This window comes from Pipistrellus hanaki (assembly GCF_964339955.1).
Source record: "Pipistrellus hanaki genome assembly, chromosome: 11".
NCBI classification, from domain to species: Eukaryota; Metazoa; Chordata; class Mammalia; order Chiroptera; family Vespertilionidae; genus Pipistrellus; species Pipistrellus hanaki.
Window position 1 is genome coordinate 44,086,171 of NC_140513.1, and position 20,173 is coordinate 44,106,343.

At 43.7% G+C, this 20,173-nt stretch overlaps 1 protein-coding gene across 3 annotated transcripts in view; it reads left to right on the plus strand.

The window, feature by feature from the left end:
• The window catches only part of RCL1 (RNA terminal phosphate cyclase like 1), a 56,391-nt gene extending 42,384 nt beyond the window's left edge, over nucleotides 1-14,007 (plus strand). For 2 of the 3 annotated variants that reach the window (XM_084899539.1, XM_084899541.1), the window contains 2 exons: nucleotides 3,655-3,758; nucleotides 13,188-14,007. In XM_084899539.1, coding sequence (XP_084755665.1) covers nucleotides 3,655-3,758; nucleotides 13,188-13,338 — 255 coding nt within the window. In that variant the 3' untranslated portion in view covers nucleotides 13,339-14,007. Of the gene's footprint in view, nucleotides 1-3,654; nucleotides 3,759-8,464; nucleotides 8,526-13,187 lie in introns of all 3 variants that reach the window. The other variant, XM_084899540.1, reaches the window with a different exon arrangement.
• The last annotated feature ends 6,166 nt before the right edge of the window (nucleotides 14,008-20,173 follow it).

Genomic DNA, 20,173 nt, shown 5'->3' on the forward strand with positions numbered 1-20,173 from the left:
GTAAAAACGAACTGCTTCAGAGTTCACTAAGATGTCCAGGTCTTAGTGGTTTTAACTAATGTCCGTCTAATTAAAATGGAAGACAAAGGACCTATAATTGTGTCCTCACCATTCAGCTAGCAAATAGTGGCGGAAAGAAATACCCTCTCAAATGAAATCCTCCTGCAGGAGGAAGTATCTTCTCACACTTCTTGTGTGGCCAAAGGCTGGCCTTAGGTTTTTTTTTTGTTTTTTTTTGTTTTTTTTTTGTTTTTTTATGTTAAATCAGCCTAATGTTCAATGCTTAATTTAGTGATTCATTTTTTGGAAGATGAGTAGTAACTAAAAGTTGGGGGTACATAAGTGATCAAGAGGTTACCATGCCACTTAGTGCAGAAAGTTAGTGATCTAGACCAGCGGTTTCGCCGGGACCGGTTTGGCTCAGTGGATAGAGCGTCGGCCTGGAGACTGAAAGGTCCCGGGTTTGATTCCGGTCAAGGGCATGTGCCTTGGTTGCGGGCACATCCCCAGTAGGGGGTGTGCAAGAGGCAGCTGATAGATGATTCTCTCTCATTGATGTTTCTGACTCTATCCCTCTCCCTTCCTCTCTGTGAAAAATCAATAAAATATATTTAAAAAAAAAATAAATAAACCAGCGGTTGCCAGTCTTTCAGACCTGACAGACCACCAGTGGTCCACGGACCATTGATTGGCGACTGCTGATCTAGACACCTGTGAAGACGGATTGTGCATGTGATCTGTGCGTCCTAAGCCCCTGGCAATTGGTTCAGGTTTTCCTTCCTTGTGGCTTGCAGGCCTTCTGACCGTGGGACCCTCCCATCTCTTTCCAGTGGACCTGGGGAGTTGGAAGTATCACATCACAGAAGAGCTTCGCTAGAGGCTGGGTTCTGTATCCTCATAAATAGCACGTTATAGGCCTCAGGGTGAAAGCAAGGCCACAGAGAGAAAGCATGCAATCTGGATTAGGTTATTTTATTTTTCCCCTTTAATCTAGTTAAGTTCTACTTAAAACCATTTCATTGTGCCTGCACCAAAATATTTTTTTTTTTTTAAGAAAATTTCTTTTGTGTGTGTCTATGGTCTTTAGTTGTTAAAAGGATCAAAATACTTCATGTTCTTGTGAATAATTCCTTATGTCTGTGACATGACATGTTTAAAAGAATAATAAAAATGTATCCCCTTTGAAGGTGCTGTTTATTTATATCAACATTGTAGTCCTCTGATCTAATTCCTCTTATTCTATTTATGTCTCAACAGTTACCAGCCAAGTCCTCTTGATTGTGTTCCAGGCTTTCTGAAACTGCCTTTTCTGTCCATCTTTTAAGCTGCCTCTGTCTCCTGCCCCCTCCCCCTTTCCCCTTCTCCCCACCAGGTGTGCTGCTGTGTCCACCTGCAGGAGTGGAATTCCTCTCCTGTTCCTCTCCAACATACCCTTCCGTCTAAATTTCTTGAAACACAGTCTATGAAAGGGAGCGAATTTTATAAAAAACACTTTTTGTTGGTCCTCAGATTCTTCATGGGTCAGGGTTTTTTGTTTGTTTTTAATGGACATACATACATTACACCTCTTGTCCTAACATTGGCTTAGAGATAAATACTGTCCTTCAAGGTGGTTTAGGAAGAGCAGTAGATTTTCATAAAAGCTGGCCGTTGGATAAGCCCCCTTATTTTCCTACTCAGTTGTAAATGAAGTCTGAAAGCAAAGAATGGGTGTTTGTGCTTGATAATTGATTTATTCCCTACACTGCATGCATTTGAGAGAGGTTGCCCTGGCTGGTGTGGCTTGGTGGTTGAACATCATTCCCTTGCATCAAGAGGTTGCCTGTTCGGTTCCCAGTCAGGGCACATGCCTGGGTTGCACGTGCAAGGGGTGGCTAATCATGTTTCTCTCTCACATCAGTGTTTCTCCCTCTCCTTTCTCCTTTCTCTAAAATCAATAAAAAGCATCTTTTTTTTTTCTTTTTCTTTTTTTCCTCTTTTTTTTTTTTAAAGGAGAGAGTGGCCACGTGTTCTGTTTAAAGTCTGGGAGTCTAGGCTTGAACAGTGATGTGCCATCATCAGAAACTGGGTTCTTTTTGTGGCATGTACAAAATATGTAGAAATTTAAGGTCATCCCACTTTCACTGTGTATAATATAAGTTTGAATTGTTTTAAATCAGGGGTCCTCAAACTTTTTAAAGTGGGGGCCAGATCACGGTCCCTCAGAGAGCTGGAGGGCCGGACTATATGAACTACTAATTCCTACTGTAACACCTCGGCTGCGCTCACTGCCCAAAAAACCTGGCGGGCCGGATCAGACTCCTCTGCGGGCCGCATGTGGCCCGCAGGCCGTAGTTTGAAGACCCCTGTTAAATAAAGTTATCTCAGAAAGAATGATCAGAAATAAAGACTTTTGTTTGTTTGTTAATTCTCACCTGAGAATATGTTTTTTCCATTGCTTTTCAGAGAGAATGGGAGGGAGGAAGTGAGGCAGAGAGAGAGAGAAAAACATTGATGTGTAAGAGACTGGTTGCCTCCCTGTACATGCCCCAGCTGGGCATGGGGAGTGAATCCAAGTACATGCCCTTGACTGGGAATTGAACCTGAGACCTTTTGGTGTTCAGGCTGACACTCTAACCACTTTAGCAACACTGACCAGGACAATAAAGACATTTTTAAGGCACACACATAAACAGTCATGCATGCATGTAATAGAAGTAGAATGGCTGAGATGGTCAAGAAATCCAAGAATGAAAGAAGAACGGCAACCAGAACAATTCCTCAGGAGAAAGCTTGCGAGAATTCTGTTGTGCCTATTGATTTGGAAGAAAAGGAAGAAAAAGTGGCGGGGAATAGTGCCTAAGTAGTAAAAATGCAGAAGTCTGGTCTTAGTAATTCTTCAGTTTTAATGTGCACAGGAAGAGTCAAAAGGAGAAACTAATGTAACTTGACAAGCACTTTTGGATGTGACTGGATAGGTTATAGGTTAAGGCCCTTTTCATGTCAGATTGACTGTAGTGTTCCCTGACAGATTAAATAAACAAGCCGCATCCACCTCACCCTTCTTTTTTTTTTTTTTTATAATATATTTTTATTGATTTTTTTTTTTTACAGAGAGAAAGAGAGGGATAGAGAGTTAGAAACATCGATGAGAGAGAGTCATCAATCAGCTGCCTCTTGCACACCCCCTACTGGGGATGTGCCCGCAACCACGGTACATGCCCTTGCCCGGAATCGAACCCGGGACCTTTCAGTCCGCAGGCCGACGCTCTATCCACTGAGCCAAACCAGTCCCGGCCACCTCACCCTTCCTAATTACCTGTACATTTCCTAGAACTGATTATGCTTTTTTTGTTTATATGTCCTGCTGCTGCTGCTGCTTTAATTACAGAGAGGACGTATTATTCTTCCTTAGCTACACCTAAATAAACTTGATTGTCTATTTGTTCTGATAGTCGCAGCTATCAGATGTTTAGATGACCAGTTAGTTTAACTCCCCAATGTTAAATGATACAAGGATCCCTCTGAAAAGACCTGTATTCTGTTTTATTATTGCTTGAACTTTGCAATCTGCTCTTCTGTGGTTCTGATATTCTGGGTATTTGTGACTGTTTTCTTGGTTTTCCCTTTTCTGGTTGGAATAACGACTAATCTTGAAAGTGTTTGTATTTATAGGGTGGATGCGTGGACTCGACCAACCAAAGCCTGGCCCTGTTGTTCATGACCCTTGGGCAGCAGGACGTTTCCAAAGTCCTGCTAGGACCGCTCTCTCCCTACACGTGAGTTGTTTTCTCTCAGCCTCATTACCGCTGTCCAATGTAATCTTCCAGTTGCACGAAATGACAAAGGTGTTGGACTGTGCATAGCCTATCACTGTGAACACCTGCTTGTACTGATCCTGGAATGAGCTGGAGGTTGTCACTCTTACCCTGGTGTTTAGCAGGCATCTTGCCTTCCTTTCTCTTCTGTAGTTGCATTATTCCCAAGCCATTGAACTTGTGAGGTATAGTAGAAGTTCTTTTGTCTGTGCTTTAGATTTTTCTCATTTTGGAGGTAATCTGGTTCCCTTATAACTTAGATTTTGTTATTTATTTATTATTTTTAAATCCCCTCTTTTCCCTACCTGTGAGCTGTCTTTTTGTCCAAGGTGATAGGGTATAAACTGGCTGGAAAGATGAAAAAAAAAAAAAGGCAAAGTCCATAGTAATGCCGCTGGACTAGTAGGGATATTGTAAAGGTGAGTTTGAGGCCATTGGATGTTATCAGAAGCTGACTGCTGAAGTATTAAAGCAAGCACTCTACAAAAAAGAGCAGCTGATGAGAAGACTTGGATTGTTAATGGCACAGTGAAAGCAGCACTTCCCATAGGTATCAGATGAGCTTGCTGGAAGCAGCCTGTTTGAGCCCTGACATCTGGGTGTGCGTACATGTGCTCGAAATCATTACATGGCCATCTGTGGGTGGGGCGGGAGTGGGCCTGTGTGGAGGAGATACTCAGGTAGATATGAGACTGAACTGTCCTTTTTCGGTTATCATGGTACCGATGCTGTATATCTGAAAGGTACAGTACTGTGATAACTGAAGAATGGTGGTGCCATCACTTTGAGGAAGGGGCAAGCACTGCGGAGGGGGCCTTGTACCTCTGGAACATCGCTTGGGGCTCATGGAGACCAGAAGCTTGAAAGAGATTGTTTTGAAGGTTTTTTTTTTATTTGAAGTTGGTGGTGGGAGGTGTTTTGGAAAATGGCAGTGGAAGAGAAAATAGCCTTAGCAGTGGGAGAATACTGATAAGCAGGAAGCTGGTGAGGAACCACATTATCTGCTAACAGTTGTAAAGTTTTTCATGGGACAGGGACCTGAAATCGAGTAATCCCCGGTGGAGCACTAACATCAGCAATCAACATTGCTGAAACAGACTTTGTAGCTGAGCCGCCTGGAGAGGAGGCGAGGGAACACACGCAGCGCCCGAGTGCAGAGATTCACTTTCTGTAGAGCGTTGGCTGGGAGCGCCGGCTGCTCTGTGACCACCGGGCCCCTTCAGCCAGCTCTCTCGCTGATGCTGCTGCCTTCCCAGCCTCTGCCTCAGGGCAGCAGAAGGCCTGACCGCTCACACCGCTTGAGGCTGTCTCTAGATGTGTGTGGTTGTGGGGCATGGCGTTTGGCAGAACATTATGTGCAAAAGGAAATCTATATTTTTAGTGTTCCTTGACCCTTTTTTTTTTTTTTTTTTTTTTTTTGGCTCTTAGAGATTTATTTTTCAGTTTGGCTACAGGGCCTTTATAATTTTTTCAAGTCAGCAGCCCCTGTGGAGATGGTCAAAATGTGACTGGACATTTTTTCCAAGTTCCCATGCCCTCCTCGACATACTTCGTCATCAAACATTAATTGCAAGCTTGTCTTCCAGAAACCTCTCTAAAAATGACTACCTACATCTCCCAAGAAAACAAAGTGGTCTGCTCTGAATGGAGCTTTACAGGACTGGAACACATCGCGGAATTATGTTTGAAACTTGGGGCTATGTTTATCTGGGTTTCCTGCCTCCCAGGGTTTCACACGGGAGGGGCTGCCATGGGGTGGACAGCGTTACCTCCTTTCTTTTTGGCAAGCAAACACACAGTGGGGGCAGAAGGTTGTAAGGAGTTTAAAGATGTATCTGTTTTTTAAAGATGTATCTGTTCGGGACCCTTGTTGCTCGTTATCATTGTGGAAGGCTCCAGGGATCCAGAGCGATGAAGGGCAAAGATGGGAAGAAATATATATCCTTCTAGGACCGAATAGACGAAGTTATTGTCGTATTTGTGAGTACAGCTTAGCATGAAAAAGGCACAGAGTCTATAGTTAGTATAATTGTGGTGGGAGGAGGGTTTCAGTTGATCCTAGTTGGTTGGGTTCAAGAGTTTTGGAGACCAAACTATCACTTATTTTTAGAAAGTACACTTAAAAGTCATAAAAATATATTTTTTGAAATCTCAAATTTCTCAAGAAAACTAGATCAAGAAATGTATTTCTTGTGGTAGTTTTCACGTTCTGATTTGTTTAAAAGGCTTTTTAAGTGTTTTTGTTTTTTGTTTTTTGTTTTTTAAATAGAGTATTGGGATTAAGGGGGATGTGTTTTCTTATAGTATTGCTTTGAAACCCTTTCTGGAAAATATGGGTCTCTGTTCTTCCCTTTATTCTTCCCTCTGTGTGTTGGTGGTTTTCTGTGTTACTTGAGAAGGCATGTCTATATATGTGAAATCTTTCAGGAAGGCCAGAGAAATGTTTTTCAGAAGAATAAAACAGTATTGGCTAACATGCTGGTATGTGGAAAATCTATTTCTGTTCATTTTGTTGAGTTGCAAGGTGGTTTACAATTGATTTACAGTGATTCCACCTTCCCTTGGAAAAGCTTAATATTATAGTTTAGGGAGGATTTATATTTTATTTAAAAGTGGAATTAACAGCAAGAAAATAGCACTTTCACAAATTATTTATGATTGGAGACTGCAGTTACAGAGCCTTCTACATGTTGTCGGTACATGATCGTTGAAGTGCAGCCTACCCGATTTCACACCGGGATCCGTGGGCAGCCTTCAGCATCTCTGAGCCTTGGTCTTTTCTGTGGAGAAGGTGAATGGTCCTGAAGTCAGGTTTATGAGGATGGAGCAAAAAGTCAGGTTCTTAGTGCTCCCAGCCAGCAATGCAGTGAGCCTGGCAGAGCCCAGTCAGTGCTGGACACTGCAGTTACTGCCAGGATACCCCCTTGCTCTGCCCCAGCCTGGGAAAACACAATCTACCGTTACGGTCATTCTGAATACCAGGAGGCCCAGTAAACTTGCTTTGGAGTCAGACGCGCTACCGTTGCACCACGAGGTCCTAACTTGCTTTGGATTATCTCAGGCCTGTAGTCAGTTGCATAGTGTTTGCTCTGATATCTGTAAATCTTTATCCATTAATTTTTAAATTTATGACTAACTACTGCAGTCATATTGCTAAATAAACAACACACATCTCACTTACTGTTCCCAAGAACTGCGTAAGGTAGGTGTTTATTTAACAAACATTTACAGTATTTACTGTTGGCCCAGTGTTTTAAGCACTTGACAAATACGAACTCATTTAGTCTTTATAATAGCCCTAGGAGGTTACTATTGCGCAGTCCATTTTACAGGTGTGGGGATTGAGGCACAGAGAAGTTGAGTCATGTGCCCAAGGTCACATAGTCAGCAAGTGGAGTTCAGAGCCAGGCAGTCTTGTCAGAGTCCATGCTTCCCTGACCCACTGCTCTTATGCAAGTGCTGGGATTTCGCCCGTTGTTGGCCTTCAGACACCTCCCTGCCCGAGACAAGATGCCATGCCACATCTTTCCAGAATCCTCAGTTCAAATTTTGCTCCAAAATGATTTCCTGTCTTAACAGTCTAAAATGAACCAGGCCTGTTTGGTTCTTTAAAGTTTAATTAGTGACCTCTTCTTGCTACTTGTGAAATGCTGGGTTGTGAGATCCCGTTGTCCTTTTAAACACCTCCAGGCTGAGGATTCCTGACTCACCCAGGCTTGTCACACAGCACTGTGAAGACTGAACACATATGCAGGGGAAACTGGCCAAACCTGCAGCTATTTGGGTTCAGTTGTTTTAACTGCTGCTCTCAGCTGGCAGGATACCACGCCACCTTACATGCGTGATTTAATTGTGTTTAAATGCTGCAAAGCCCTGCCACCTTTAGTAAGCTGTTACCATATGCCATATTTGGCATAAGGTAAAAGCAAGTGATGTCTTTACTTTTTAGATGAAAAAGAGAGTTCAGGGACATGCTCATAGTGATTTTTTAGCCAAATTTGTTCTGGGACCCACATCTCTCAACCATGCAACCAGCCTGTCTCTCTGTTTCCTTCTGCCTTCATAACCCAGTTTGTTCTTAGAGCAGAGGCAAGCTGGGCTTTGGGAAAGCCTCTGTCTGGAGAAAAAGCACTGCCAATATATTGAAAGCTGTGATGTAATGACTACAGGGGTCCCATCCAGCAGATTCTCTTCTCACCCTCAGGTCTCTCATCCCCTCCTTAGACCTGAGAAGTAGGCAACCCCAATATCTGAGTTATTTGGTGGAGCAGGAATCAAGGCCTTCTGTTGTGGTTTGTGTTTGTGTTTGTGGAGAGAGAGAGAGAGAGAGAGAGAGAGAGAGAGAGAGATAACCCCATGATTGCTTTCATCTCCACTCTCCAGCAGGCAGAGTCTGCCACCTGGGCAGTCCTGGGCAGTTGGGATTCAACGGATAGATGACTTTGAGCCCAATGGCCGTCACCTGTTGATCAATAATGCGGTAGGAACAACCCACTCTTGGAAGATAGAGGGGGAAAATTATCTCTGTGTTCCAGGATTCTCGAAACCTGCTTCTCAGGTGGCCTGGGGGCTTTCATGGGCTGGGTTTTTTGTTTTTTTGAATTAGTCACTTTGTATTAGAAAAAGAGAGTTTACTACAGATTTAGTTCTCTAAATCCTTCACACAGGAGTTACAGTCCCAGCTGCCTAATATGTGTGGTCTGAAAAGCTGCCAGTTACACTGCGCAGGTGGGCAGTCCTCTGTCAAGGAGCAGAGCCGCTCTCAGCGTGCATGGCTCTCTTTTGCCTGGCTGTGCGGCCATGCGGTTGTGTCTGGGAAGTGTGGATCTACAGAATGGTGCTTGGAAGAGAAGGAAGGGAAGAGGCGGGGCCTGGTGGGGCCTGTGCTTGGAGCTGTGGAGAAGCATGTGGATCAGCACCGATGTGACCTTTGCTCACTGCATGTATATGTGGGGCGAGTTTATTCTCTGTTTGCTTTTCATTTTCTTAAAGAGACTGTTTGTTAGGATTTAATATTGTCTGTGGTTGTTTCTCAGCTCTGACCATGTTTGGTCTTAGATAGCTGGAGGCAGGAGGACATTCTGAAGCATGCCTTAATCCAGTCCCTTACAGAGTCTTCCTCAGACCGGCCGTTGGCAGAACATTGTGTAAAAAGGGGAACCGACTTCACTTTTTCTAACGATTTCAAAGGCTACAGATACCTCAGAGCTGCAAATATGTAGGCCTGCACACTCAAACCTGTGTTTCTCCATCCTTCTCCAAGAGATCTGAAGCAAGCTGAGGCCTCTTAGGAGCTCTGCCAGCTGGGGAGGTGTCTGGTTTTTCCAGCACAGTGGAATGGTTCAGTGAAGTAGGCTGGGGAGGCTCTGGTAGCAGGCCTATATTAGAGCCTGGTCAGCCGCGAGAGGGAGAGGGAGAGGGAGAGGGAGAGGGAGAGGGAGAGAGAACAAGCTGTTTTCTCCTTAGAATGCAGATGAGTGGGTGAGTTGCTGGCTTTGCACTGCTGCCAGCTGGAGGCTTTGCCCACAGATGTGGACTGTTTATCTATGGGTTTGATGTTTTTCTTTTTTTCCTAGGACAGGGTGGGGTGCAAAAACCTGAAAATTGGTAAGACAGGAAAGCCAGCAGGGGAAGAACTGACTTCCCTTATTGCTAAGTCATTTCTCAAAATTAGTCCTAACTCCTAAATTCTATTTCTTGCCTCATTATTGAATGCCAGACATAATGCCTATCAAGTATAATGGGTTTCCGTGGAGAGAGAGTAAAGAAGAGAGGACTTGGCCCTGGCTGGGTAACTCAGTTGGTTAGAGTGTTGTCCTAGTGAGGGCACATACAAGAAGCAGCCAATGAATGTATAAATAACATTTTGTTTTGGAACAGCAAATCAATGCTCCCCACTCCCCACGTTCTTTTCCCCTCCCCCCTCCCTCTCTAAAAATGTCATTAAATAAAAATTTTTTAAAAAGAGATGGTGTTTGGCTGGTGTGGGTCAGTGGTTGAGCATCTGCCCAGGAACCAAGAAATCACTGGTTTGATTCCGGGTCAGGGCACATGCCGGGGTTGCAGGCTCCATCAGCAGCAGATCAATATTTTTTTTTTTTTTAAATATATTTTATTGATTTTACGCAGAGAGGAATTGAGCGGGACAGAGAGTTAGAAACGTCGATGAGAGAGAAACATCGATGAGCTGCCTCTTGCACACCCCCCACAGGGGATGTGCCCGCAACCAAGGTAGTGCCCTTGACCGGAATCGAACCCGGGACCCTTCAGTCTGCAGGCCGACGCTCTATCCATTGAGCCAAACCAGTCTCTTATCAATGTTTCTATCCTTCTCTAAATAAATAAATAAATAAATAAATAAATAAATAAAATAAGTGAAAGAATTTTTCTGTGTGCAAGTAGCACTTACCAGAAATACTCTCCAGGGAGTTCCTGTTTTCATTTCTTAACTACTGACATGCTGGTCATGTAGCCTGACAGGATGAGGAATTGTTTGGGCCCCCTTTTCTCCTTTTTGTCTTTCCCTACTTTGACTAGATTGATTATGACAGAGGGACAGGAAGGGGTGGGAAATTCATTGCAGAAGACATTATATTGAGTTTGGTATATACTCTGAGGGTGGGAGCTGGGATCAATGCTTTTTTTTTTTTTAACTTCACAAATATATATTATGTATTTAAGTAGCTTTTTTGAGATATAATTCATATACTACCTTAAAGTGTACCAGTCAGTGGTTTTTTAGTATATTCACTAAGTTCACAAAGTAAATATAACTACCATCTAATTTTAGAACATTGCACCATCTCGGAAAGAAAACCTTTACCCATTCATGGTTCTTCCCCATTTCTCCCAATCCTCCCAACCCCAGACAATCACCTGCTTTCTGACTCTATAATAGAGTTGCGTGTTTTGTCCATTTCATGTAAATGGAATCATACAGTGAGTTCTTTGGTGACTGGCTTCTTTCACTTAGCATAATGTTTTCAAAGTTGATCCATATTGTAGCATGGACTGGTATTTTGTTTCTTTTTATGGCTGAATAGTATTCCATTGAATGGGTATATCACATTTTGTTTGTCCATTCATCAGTTAATGGGCATTTGAGTTGTTTCTACTTTTTTACTGTTATAAATAATGCTCTTTTGAACATTTGTGTACAAGTTTTTGTGGGGATGCATTTTTTTCATTTCTCTTCTGTATATACCTAAAAGTAGAATTCTTGGATCACATGATAACTCCTTGTTTTAACATTTTGAGGATCTGCCAGACTTTTCCACAGTGATGACCATTTTTTATCTGACCTACTCATTGGTTATTATCTCTTTTTTACTGTAACCATTTTATTGGGCGTGAAATGATATCTCATAGTGGTTTTGATTTCCACTTCCCTCATGACTAATGATGTTGAACATGTTTTTGTGTGTTTATTGATTATATGTATATCTTCTTTAGAAAAATGTCTTTGTATATCCTTTAAATATTCTATATAATAGACTCCTAACAGATATATGATTTAAAATATTTTCTCCCTGGGGATTGTATTTTCACTCTCTTGATAATGTCCACAAAAGGTTTTAATTTTTATGAAGTCCAATTTATTCATTTTTTCTTTTATCATTCTGCTTTTCATGTTGTGTCTAATAAACCACCACCTAGCCCAAGATCATGAAGATTTACTTCTGTTTTCTTCTATGAGTTTCATAGTTTTTGCTCTTACATGCAGATCTTGGGTCAGTATTGAGTTATTTTTTGTGTATGATGTTAAGAAAGGGCCCATGTGAAGTTGTTCCGGCACCATTCATTGAGTAGGTTATTCTTTTCCTGTTGAATTATCTTGGGCCCTTTTTGAAAATCAGTTGAATGTAAATGGTTTATTTCTTGACTCTCAAATCCATTCCATTGATCTGCGTATCAGGATCAGTATTTTGAAAGTGCCTCAGGTGATTCTGTGTACATTCAGTGCTGAGAACCATCTGGCTGGGGTAGGGAGTTTGGATGGTTTGATTGGCAGGGAGCACAGCGCAAGATTGCTGGAATACTTTATTACAGGCATATAGACCATCTGTTCCTAACTAAACCAATGGTTTTCAAGCTTTCCTGGTAAAAATCACCAGGGGTGCTTGTGAATAATAGCTTTCTGGCTCCTCTGCTCTGGAAAGTCAGGGCCTGGAAAAGGGTGGGAAGGGGGACTCTATGTGTGCCTGTGATTCTGGACTCTTCCACATGGACATGCCTTCCCCATCAGTTGCCAGTGGATCAGAGCCTTCAGGAACCTGTATGTTTAATGAGTTCTCCAGGTGAGTCTTATAGGCCAGACCAGCAGAAGCCTACATACTCACACCATGGTCCTGCCACAGAATTGCTGTTCCCAAGGTACTCTTGGGGTGAAGCCATAGCTCTGTTTTAAGGGAAATGACAAGAAGCAGCCTCATGAAACTTCTTGCCATATTTACTGTGAGCACTTTCCTGGCCACCTTATTTAATATTGCCTCCTTCCATATACACATAGATATTGTTATACCCACATTTCCTCCTCATCTGTCTTGTTTGTTATTTAAAATTTCCCTTTTCAAGAATATTTAACTTGCCTTGTCTGCTCCATTAGGTTGAAAACTTCATGTGAGAATAGATTTTTAGTTGACTGCATCATCTGTATGAAGAACAGTGCCTGATGCATTGTAGGCATATTTGTTAACCGAGTGGAAGGGGGCTGTCGAGGTTGAGGAATGAAGAGACATGTCTCTGTTTTGGCATCAGCAGTAGTCATTCTGCTTGGTTTTACTGCGTGACGCTGTGAATCGTGACAGAATGTGTTTCTTTCTTTGCAGGAGCCATTCAGAGATTAATGCCACATTTATGTCCACTGTAACACGGGTGCAGGGCAGGACTTATCTGTTCTTATCTGTTGTGTACTGACTTCTAACATTATTTCTTTAAGCCATCTGCTTGTATTGTGTGCATCTCTACACACACACACACACAAATCTTCTTTGGAATCTGGTAGGCTATAGAGGAATATTATTTAATCAACTTGATGAGAATTGCTTAATTTTGGTTATTCCCCTTGATCTGAAATCAAAAGTTTGGGTTCTAGGTGGAGGAGAATTTAAAAAAAAATTAAATTCTGCCTGGCTGGTATGGCTCAGTGGTTGAACATCAACCTATTAACCAGGAAGTCACGGTTTGATTCTGGTTGATTCCCTTGCAGGGCACAGGCCCGGGTTGCAGGCTCAATCCCAATAGGGGGGCGTGCAGGAGGCAGCCAATCAATGGTTATCTTTCATCATTGATATATTTCTCTCTCCCTCTCCCTTCCTCTTTGAAATCAATAAAAATATATTTAAAAAAAATCAAATTTCTCTTTCATTCTTTCCCTTTTTTATATTTTAGGATAGAATTTTTGCGGCATTTGAAGAGCTTTTTCCAGATTATGTTTAAAATCGAAACCAAGCCATGTGGTGAAGAACGCAAGGGCGGGGATAAAGTGCTGATGACCTGTGTTGGCATTGGCTTCTCCAACCTTAGCAAGACCCTCAAGTGATACCGTCACAGGATAAAAGGCCCCAACGCCTACAGACAAGCAGAAGCTGCCAAGGACCCAGAGGGACTAACTCCAAACAGGGCAGGATAGCCTTGGATATTAAGGCCTTTCTTCATTTTTCCATTTAAAAACAATCAGAAATGCAAATTAAAGACATATTTATATCATGTGGTTTCCAGCCATTTCTCCAGTGGTATTGCCATTCCTCAGGAGGCCTGTCATGATATGCTCCCTTTGATTGCCTGGACAAAGAACAGACCTTCAGGACACAGTCACGCTGCTAGACCATTGTCACAGCTCCATGTCAACAGTGCTTCCTCAGCCCGCACCCCTGGGCTCCTGTCGTGTGGCCATTTTCCAAACCGGTGGCATCTGTTACTGTCCTTTCTGCAAGGACTGACCTCTTTGAAACTTGGTTTCTGTGTAGGGATTAATTGAGACAACCACAGTGGAAACTCTATGAGTAATGCAGTGTTATGCAAGTTTCAGGGAAAGAAAAAAAAAGGTATATGAGACCATTTCATCCCTCATCTTCAGAATGGACTCAGCTGTCTTGGATACAGATTCTGCTCCCTGTCTGGTTCATTTTGTGTGTGTGGGGATGAGTGCCTGGGGGTGAGGGTGGGAGGAAGGAAGGGGTTCAATTAAAGTTATTGGATATTTTCTCTATCTCAGGTGTGCTGTACATTTTCTTATTTTATTCTCATAATAACTGTGATGCAGAATTTATTCTCTCCGCAAGAATATTCAAAAAGGATATTTTGTTCATTTGAAATTAATAATGTAAAGACATTAGACCACCTGGCTTAAAGATCTAAGTGTAATAATGTCAGAGTCTGGAATTTTGCCTCACGTATAAGCTAGGAAGTTAGATTATTAATGTTTCATGGGTGCTAGCAGAATACATGAGAGTCCTCACTCAGAGTCAGAGAACTGTCACTCAGAGCACAGCGAGCAGCATGACTTCATGTTTGAATTGGCTCCTCCCTGTTTCCCAAGTCCCACATGGTGACGTGGGGGTGCCCAGAAAGATGCCATTCACGCAGTGGGTTGCATCACAGGAAAGGCACACGCATGCATGGGGACTCCGCTCCCTGCTCTTGTTCCAGGTGTGGACCTCCAGGTTGCTTGCAGTGAACGCAGTGATGAGAAGGGGGCCAGGTGGAGGCCTCCTCAGCACGAATGTGTAGGAACACTCACGGTGGCGGCTATTGCATTGGGGTTGGAAGAAGGGGGAAGATCTAATTCTTTTAGGATTCCAAGTGGTATTCCCGTCCTGGGGTGGGCTTTGAAAGTATGAAAAGTCTTTTCCTCCCTAATCCTCTTGGCACCTTTTTCTTTTTTAGTGAGCAAGCCTGCTGTTAAGACTGAGGTGTGGGAGGATGTGGAGACGGAGGCTAACATTGAGGAAGGCCAGACCATTTTGACCTGTGCACTCTACTTGCTGAGAGCTTTCCATGCTGTATTCGTTTCTGTTGCTGCACACCGCAAACTTAGCAGCTTAAAACAATAACCCATTTATCATCTCACAGTTCTGGAGATTGGCGGCCCTGGAGGTTTCTCTGCTTAGGGTCTCACGGCTGATGTCAAGGTGTCAGCCAGTGTGGGCTCTGGGGAAGAATGTGCTTCCAGGTCACTCAGCTGGCAAAATTCAGGTTGTCGGACTTGAGGTCCTCATTCCTGGCTGGTTGAGGCCAACTCTCAACTTACGGAGACTGTGCCCTTTTCTCATAACTTGGTTCGCCCAGTCTTCAAGCCAGCAACGGTGCCTCAAACCCTCCTGTTGCATCAGATCCTTCACATGCTTTGAATCTAACTTCCTCTTGTACAGGCTGAGAAAAACATTCCTTTTAAATGATTCATATCACAGTCCCCCCTGGATAACCATCCTATCTTCAGGTCATCCGGTCATAGCATACCTAGATTAGTGTCTGACTGGTCAGGGGATGGGAATCTGTCCACCATCTGAATTTTGCATACTACACATGCTGAAGTCCTATGTAGTGCTGCTGATATTTGAACCCAGATCTTTCAATGTTTGGATACAAAACTAAGGGGCTGCATGCCAAATACTCCTCCAGAGCCTTCCTCCGTAGAAGAAGCTGTGGCAATGACACTGTTGGCCAATTTAGGGTGTCATAAGGACTCCAGGCAGGCCATTGCAAGCAGTAGAAGGAGCGTGTACCCCTGTCTGCGGTAAACACAGAAGTGTCTGTTGGTTTCCAGCCTCCCATCTGGCACAGCTGCTTTTGGAGTGGCAATATCTGGCAGTCGTGGTGATGACATATCCGCAAAAGAGGACACATTTAATATTTAAACAGCCTGCTCCCAGCTCTTTTCTCAAATGCCCAAGAGAAGCAGCACCACTCTTGGGAAGAAGCCATCCCGTGCAGGTCGCTGGTACATCTTAGTGACAATCAGCTCCTGTGGCCTCAGCCTTGTTCTTAGCTTAGCTCCCGATTGGTCCAGCTACCTTGGGGTAGTTTGATGAGAGATTCCAGCATTTGGGGCTTGGTTTTCTGCCTTGGCTTATCTGCTCCCTTGACAGAGATAGACCACACTGAGACAGACCTTCAGTGAGACCAATGATAATGTTTTTTGTTTGTTTGTTTGTTTTGTTTTTAAGCATAACCTTACTGAGGTCATAGGAGAATCATTGCCTTTACCTTCCTGTCATTTACAGAGGCCCTGCTTCGCCTTTTGACACCTTTCAACTACGTTCTGTGTAAACACCAGCTAGCCCCCCTCCAGCATCATGATTATGTTGCCATATTCATCAAGACGGTTGATAAGGGGTGGAGGGAGCGAGGATATTGCAACATGCCATGCTGATGGGGAAAGAGCAACAGGAGACTCTGTGGAAATCCAAATTACCGTCATAAGGCAGCTAAGCCTCATGTGGTTTTGTTTTGTTTTGTTTTTTATCTTTTCTGATAAAAAGTGGTGAAGGACATCACCGATTGCAGATCCAACCAAAAAAACCTCAAAACTTGAGTTGCAGCGTGACCCTGTTCTCTCAGTCCCTCTACAACTAGAGACCAGGAGGTGGCCACTTTCCATTAGGTCACTGGTGTTGGGAGGCTCCCAGGAGAGGCCAAAGGTGACTAAGGGGAAGAGTTGAGGGTGCAAAGGGCAGTGAAGGATGTAGGCAGGATGAATTGGAGGAGGCTTGAAGAAGCGGGTAAAACCAAAGGCACATGGAGAAAAGGAGACAGCAAGGAACTAAACTACCAATGTTGGCTATGCCCAAAGGATTCACCTGGGTGAGATGAGGGGACCAAGGCAGGGTGAAGAAATGGATTTGTTGGGGGCCTTGGTCATGGTCAGGGGGTTAGAATGTGCCATTCCATTGAGTTTTCCTGCTGGTTCTTGGTTGGAGAGCTGTAGAGGTGCCCATGGGCAATGTTTGCCAGTCTGTGATGAGCGGAAAGCAGTACGATAGCTGTGTGCTCAGCCTGGGTTTCCATTATTCCTTATCTGGCTCCAGAGTGGATGAGAAGTAGTGACCTGGGCTTAGAGTGTCCTTGTGCAGAGAACTCTGGCCCGTGTTTGGAAATGACGAACAGTTCAAGGGAGTGCCAGTAGCAGCCAGGTCTTTGCATGCTCCTGGTGGGCTACCTCTTAAGAAGCCATTTGAGTGGGACAGTTGATCAATGTTTGGCATCACTCCTTTACTTACAAGCAAATAAAAACTCATTTTGCCAGGGGCTGCCTGGGTTGGAGACGGCTTTAATGCTCTGTCACATTTGGCCCATATCTATGAGAGAGTCTGACACCACGCCTGAGGCAGGGGCCTCGGGCAGCACCTGTGGATGGGCCCGGGCAGGGTTTACTCCTCCTCCTGGTCCTGATGTTATTGGCTGTGGGTGTGCCCCCTGCTCTGCTGAGACCTCTCTGTGGGGCCTGCAGGGGAGGTGATGGGAATCTTGGGAGTAAGTGAGGCTCAGCTTGCTTTTCGCCCCAGCTCAGCTCCTAACCAGCTGTGACAGCCTTCAATAATTCACTTCTCCACTCTTGGGTGTCCTCTGTGGAATCGGGGGAGATGTAGGTGATGGTCAGAGAAATCAGGAAAATGCCCTCTTGCCTCTTCTACCCCTCCCCTATTCTTACAGGTTTATTTGGGGTGGCAGGAAGGTTGGTTGCATTGGATAACTTTTTTAAACATTGAGATGTTTTCTCTGAGTTCTCTGGGCACTCTTTATTTCTGTGTTTCCACCCGATTCCTAACCCCCTAAATATCTTTACATCCCAAAATATTCAGATTGATTTTAACACTTTCTGCTATGATTTGGGAACTGTGTATTCAAATGGATGCAAGCAGGTGACTTTCTAGAAATCAGAGGCCAAATTAAAGATGAAGGAAAATGAACCAGCCCAACAATAATACACATGACAGCTTCACGTGTCCAGTCTGCGAATACTCTATTGCCACAGCTGTGAGAGCGGGACTGCCGCTGGGCTCTCTGGAGGCCGTTTGGCAACTTGTCTCTGTTTTAGGAGTGAGGGTGTTTCCAAGGAAGGAAAATGGTAGAGACGGCTGCCTCTTCCTGCTGCAGCTGGGAGTGGTCAGGCATTCGGAAGCCCTTCCTGGTCTTTAAGGAAAGATATTCGTGGGGACCTTATATTTTGAAATGGTGCCTGGCTTGCTACATGTGGAGATCCAGTATCGGGGTCACGACAGCTGACCTCAGGCTATTTTCAGTGCTGAGTGCACTTGGTTCCCGGACCTTCCCGCATAGTTCCGACCTCTGCTATTTTATCTGTTAGGCAATTAAAGCCATCGTGCCTGAGATCTGTAAACTTTTGAAAAACCAGTGAAAATGTTTTCAAAAAACAGACATAGGGAAAGCAACACTGGTTCCAAATTATGCAAGGAAAAGAGCAAACATTGTAAAATAGTCTCAAAATGAAACAATTCTCACCTTGTTAGAATATTAAAAACAATTCTCACCTTGTTAGAATATTAAAAACAATAGAGACTTCTTTTCTTTTTAAAAAAAATATATTTCATTGATTTTTAACAGAGAGGAAAGGAGAGGGATAGAGAGTTAGAAACATCGATGAGAAACATCAATCAGCTGCCTCCTGCGCACTCCCTACTGGGTACGTGCCTGCAACCAAGGTACATGCCCTTGCCCAGAATTGAACCTGGGATCCTTAAGTCGGCAGGCCGACGCTCTATCCATTGAGCCAAACCAGTTAGGGCTGAGGCTTTTTTTCTTCATAGCATTTCGAAGCCCCCATGATTGCCAAGGAATCATAGTTAATCATCTGTTAAATGAGTTGCTGGTCAAGCAATTTAAAAGGCAAAGTTATAAAAAAGCATCTCGGAACTTTGGGGTAGGGCTGCGTTTTAACACGTGTGGTTTAATAATCCTGCCATAGGAGGCCTCGAGAGTAAAGCTGTGGTGTGCTCCCCTCACGGAGCCACCTTGTCAGTCTCAAAGCAGTTGCCGAGGTAGCCCCTACCACGTTCTCATCACCCTGGCTGCCTCCCCTGCCTAGCTCTCACCACCCAGTTGTTTCTTAGTTCTCTTTCCTGTTAACCTAGGATGGTATGGACTGGGCTCATCTTTTTAAGTTTGGCGTGGCTATGATCTTAAAGCTGTTTCTGAAAGCTTTGCTTTTTTAAAAGAGCAATCATTTATGAGGAAAGCTTTTGGTTTGTTGAGTTTTAGTAGAGCACCGAGGAAGTAGCGAAGGGTCAGGAATGAGACCTGTGTTGGAACCCTCGCTGTGTAAGCAGATGCTGGCACTGAGCAGGCCCTCCACCAGAGATGTGTCTCCTCATCTGCAAGCTGTGAAGTATCTGCTGCCCACCCCGGAATTGAGAGGATTGATTAACGTAATGGTTATGGATTCTTTTTTTAGCTGTTCAGTCCCTGGTGGGATTCAAAGCAGTCTCCTAACAGGTTAATGCTAGCATTCAGTTGCAGGGTTTATCTTTACCTCTGGACTTGTATATACTCAGCGAGATCTGAGACAAGCTCTAGCTGGGTAGCTAAACTGGTCGAGTTTCATCCCGATACCCCAAGGTTGCAAGTTCGATCCCTTCTCAGGACACATATGAGAATCAGCTAGTGAATACATAAATAAGTGGAACAATAAATGGATGTTTCTTTCCCTTTCTCCTTTCCTCTCTCCCTAAAATAATAATAATAATAATAATAATAATAATAATAATAATAATTTAATAAAAAAATTAAAAGAAGACCAGAGACAAGATATAGCCCTGCATGCATTTTGGGAATCAACTGCCCATGCCAAATGTTACTGAGGTAAAAAGAGAGTCTGCAGACATCTCTCCGAACAGTTCACTGTGTTCCAACAGGAACCATCCAGTCAGGGGCAAGTGAAAAGGCAGGACTACCTCAGGGCTGTCAGATCCCAGAGCTATTGTGTGTACCTATCCAAACAGGAACTGCAGTATCATCAGACTATAACGTAGTCTACCAGTACAATGTAAAGAATTGCATTGTCATCAGAAAACTCCACTTTTCAGCTCTGCTTTCCTTAGTGTTCTCTTCCCTCTCCAGCAGGCATTTGCTAATATTCTATTCTCCCAGCAACCTTACTGGTCAGGTTCCCATTACCCAATACTTAAAAAATTCTAATTCCCAGAATTGTGTCTCCCTCTGCTGACTCCAGCATGCTTTGATGGACCAGATTGTGAGTTCTGTTCTCAGCCCTGGAGTGGTAGTGATGTCAGCCTCACCCAAACTGTGTGGATTAAGAGGCGGTTCCAAAAGCAAAAGCTGAATGCTTCCTACAAAGAAGAGAGCAGACACTTGGGAAGGCAGAAACAACAGTTGTCCATGATAGGTTTCATTAACTA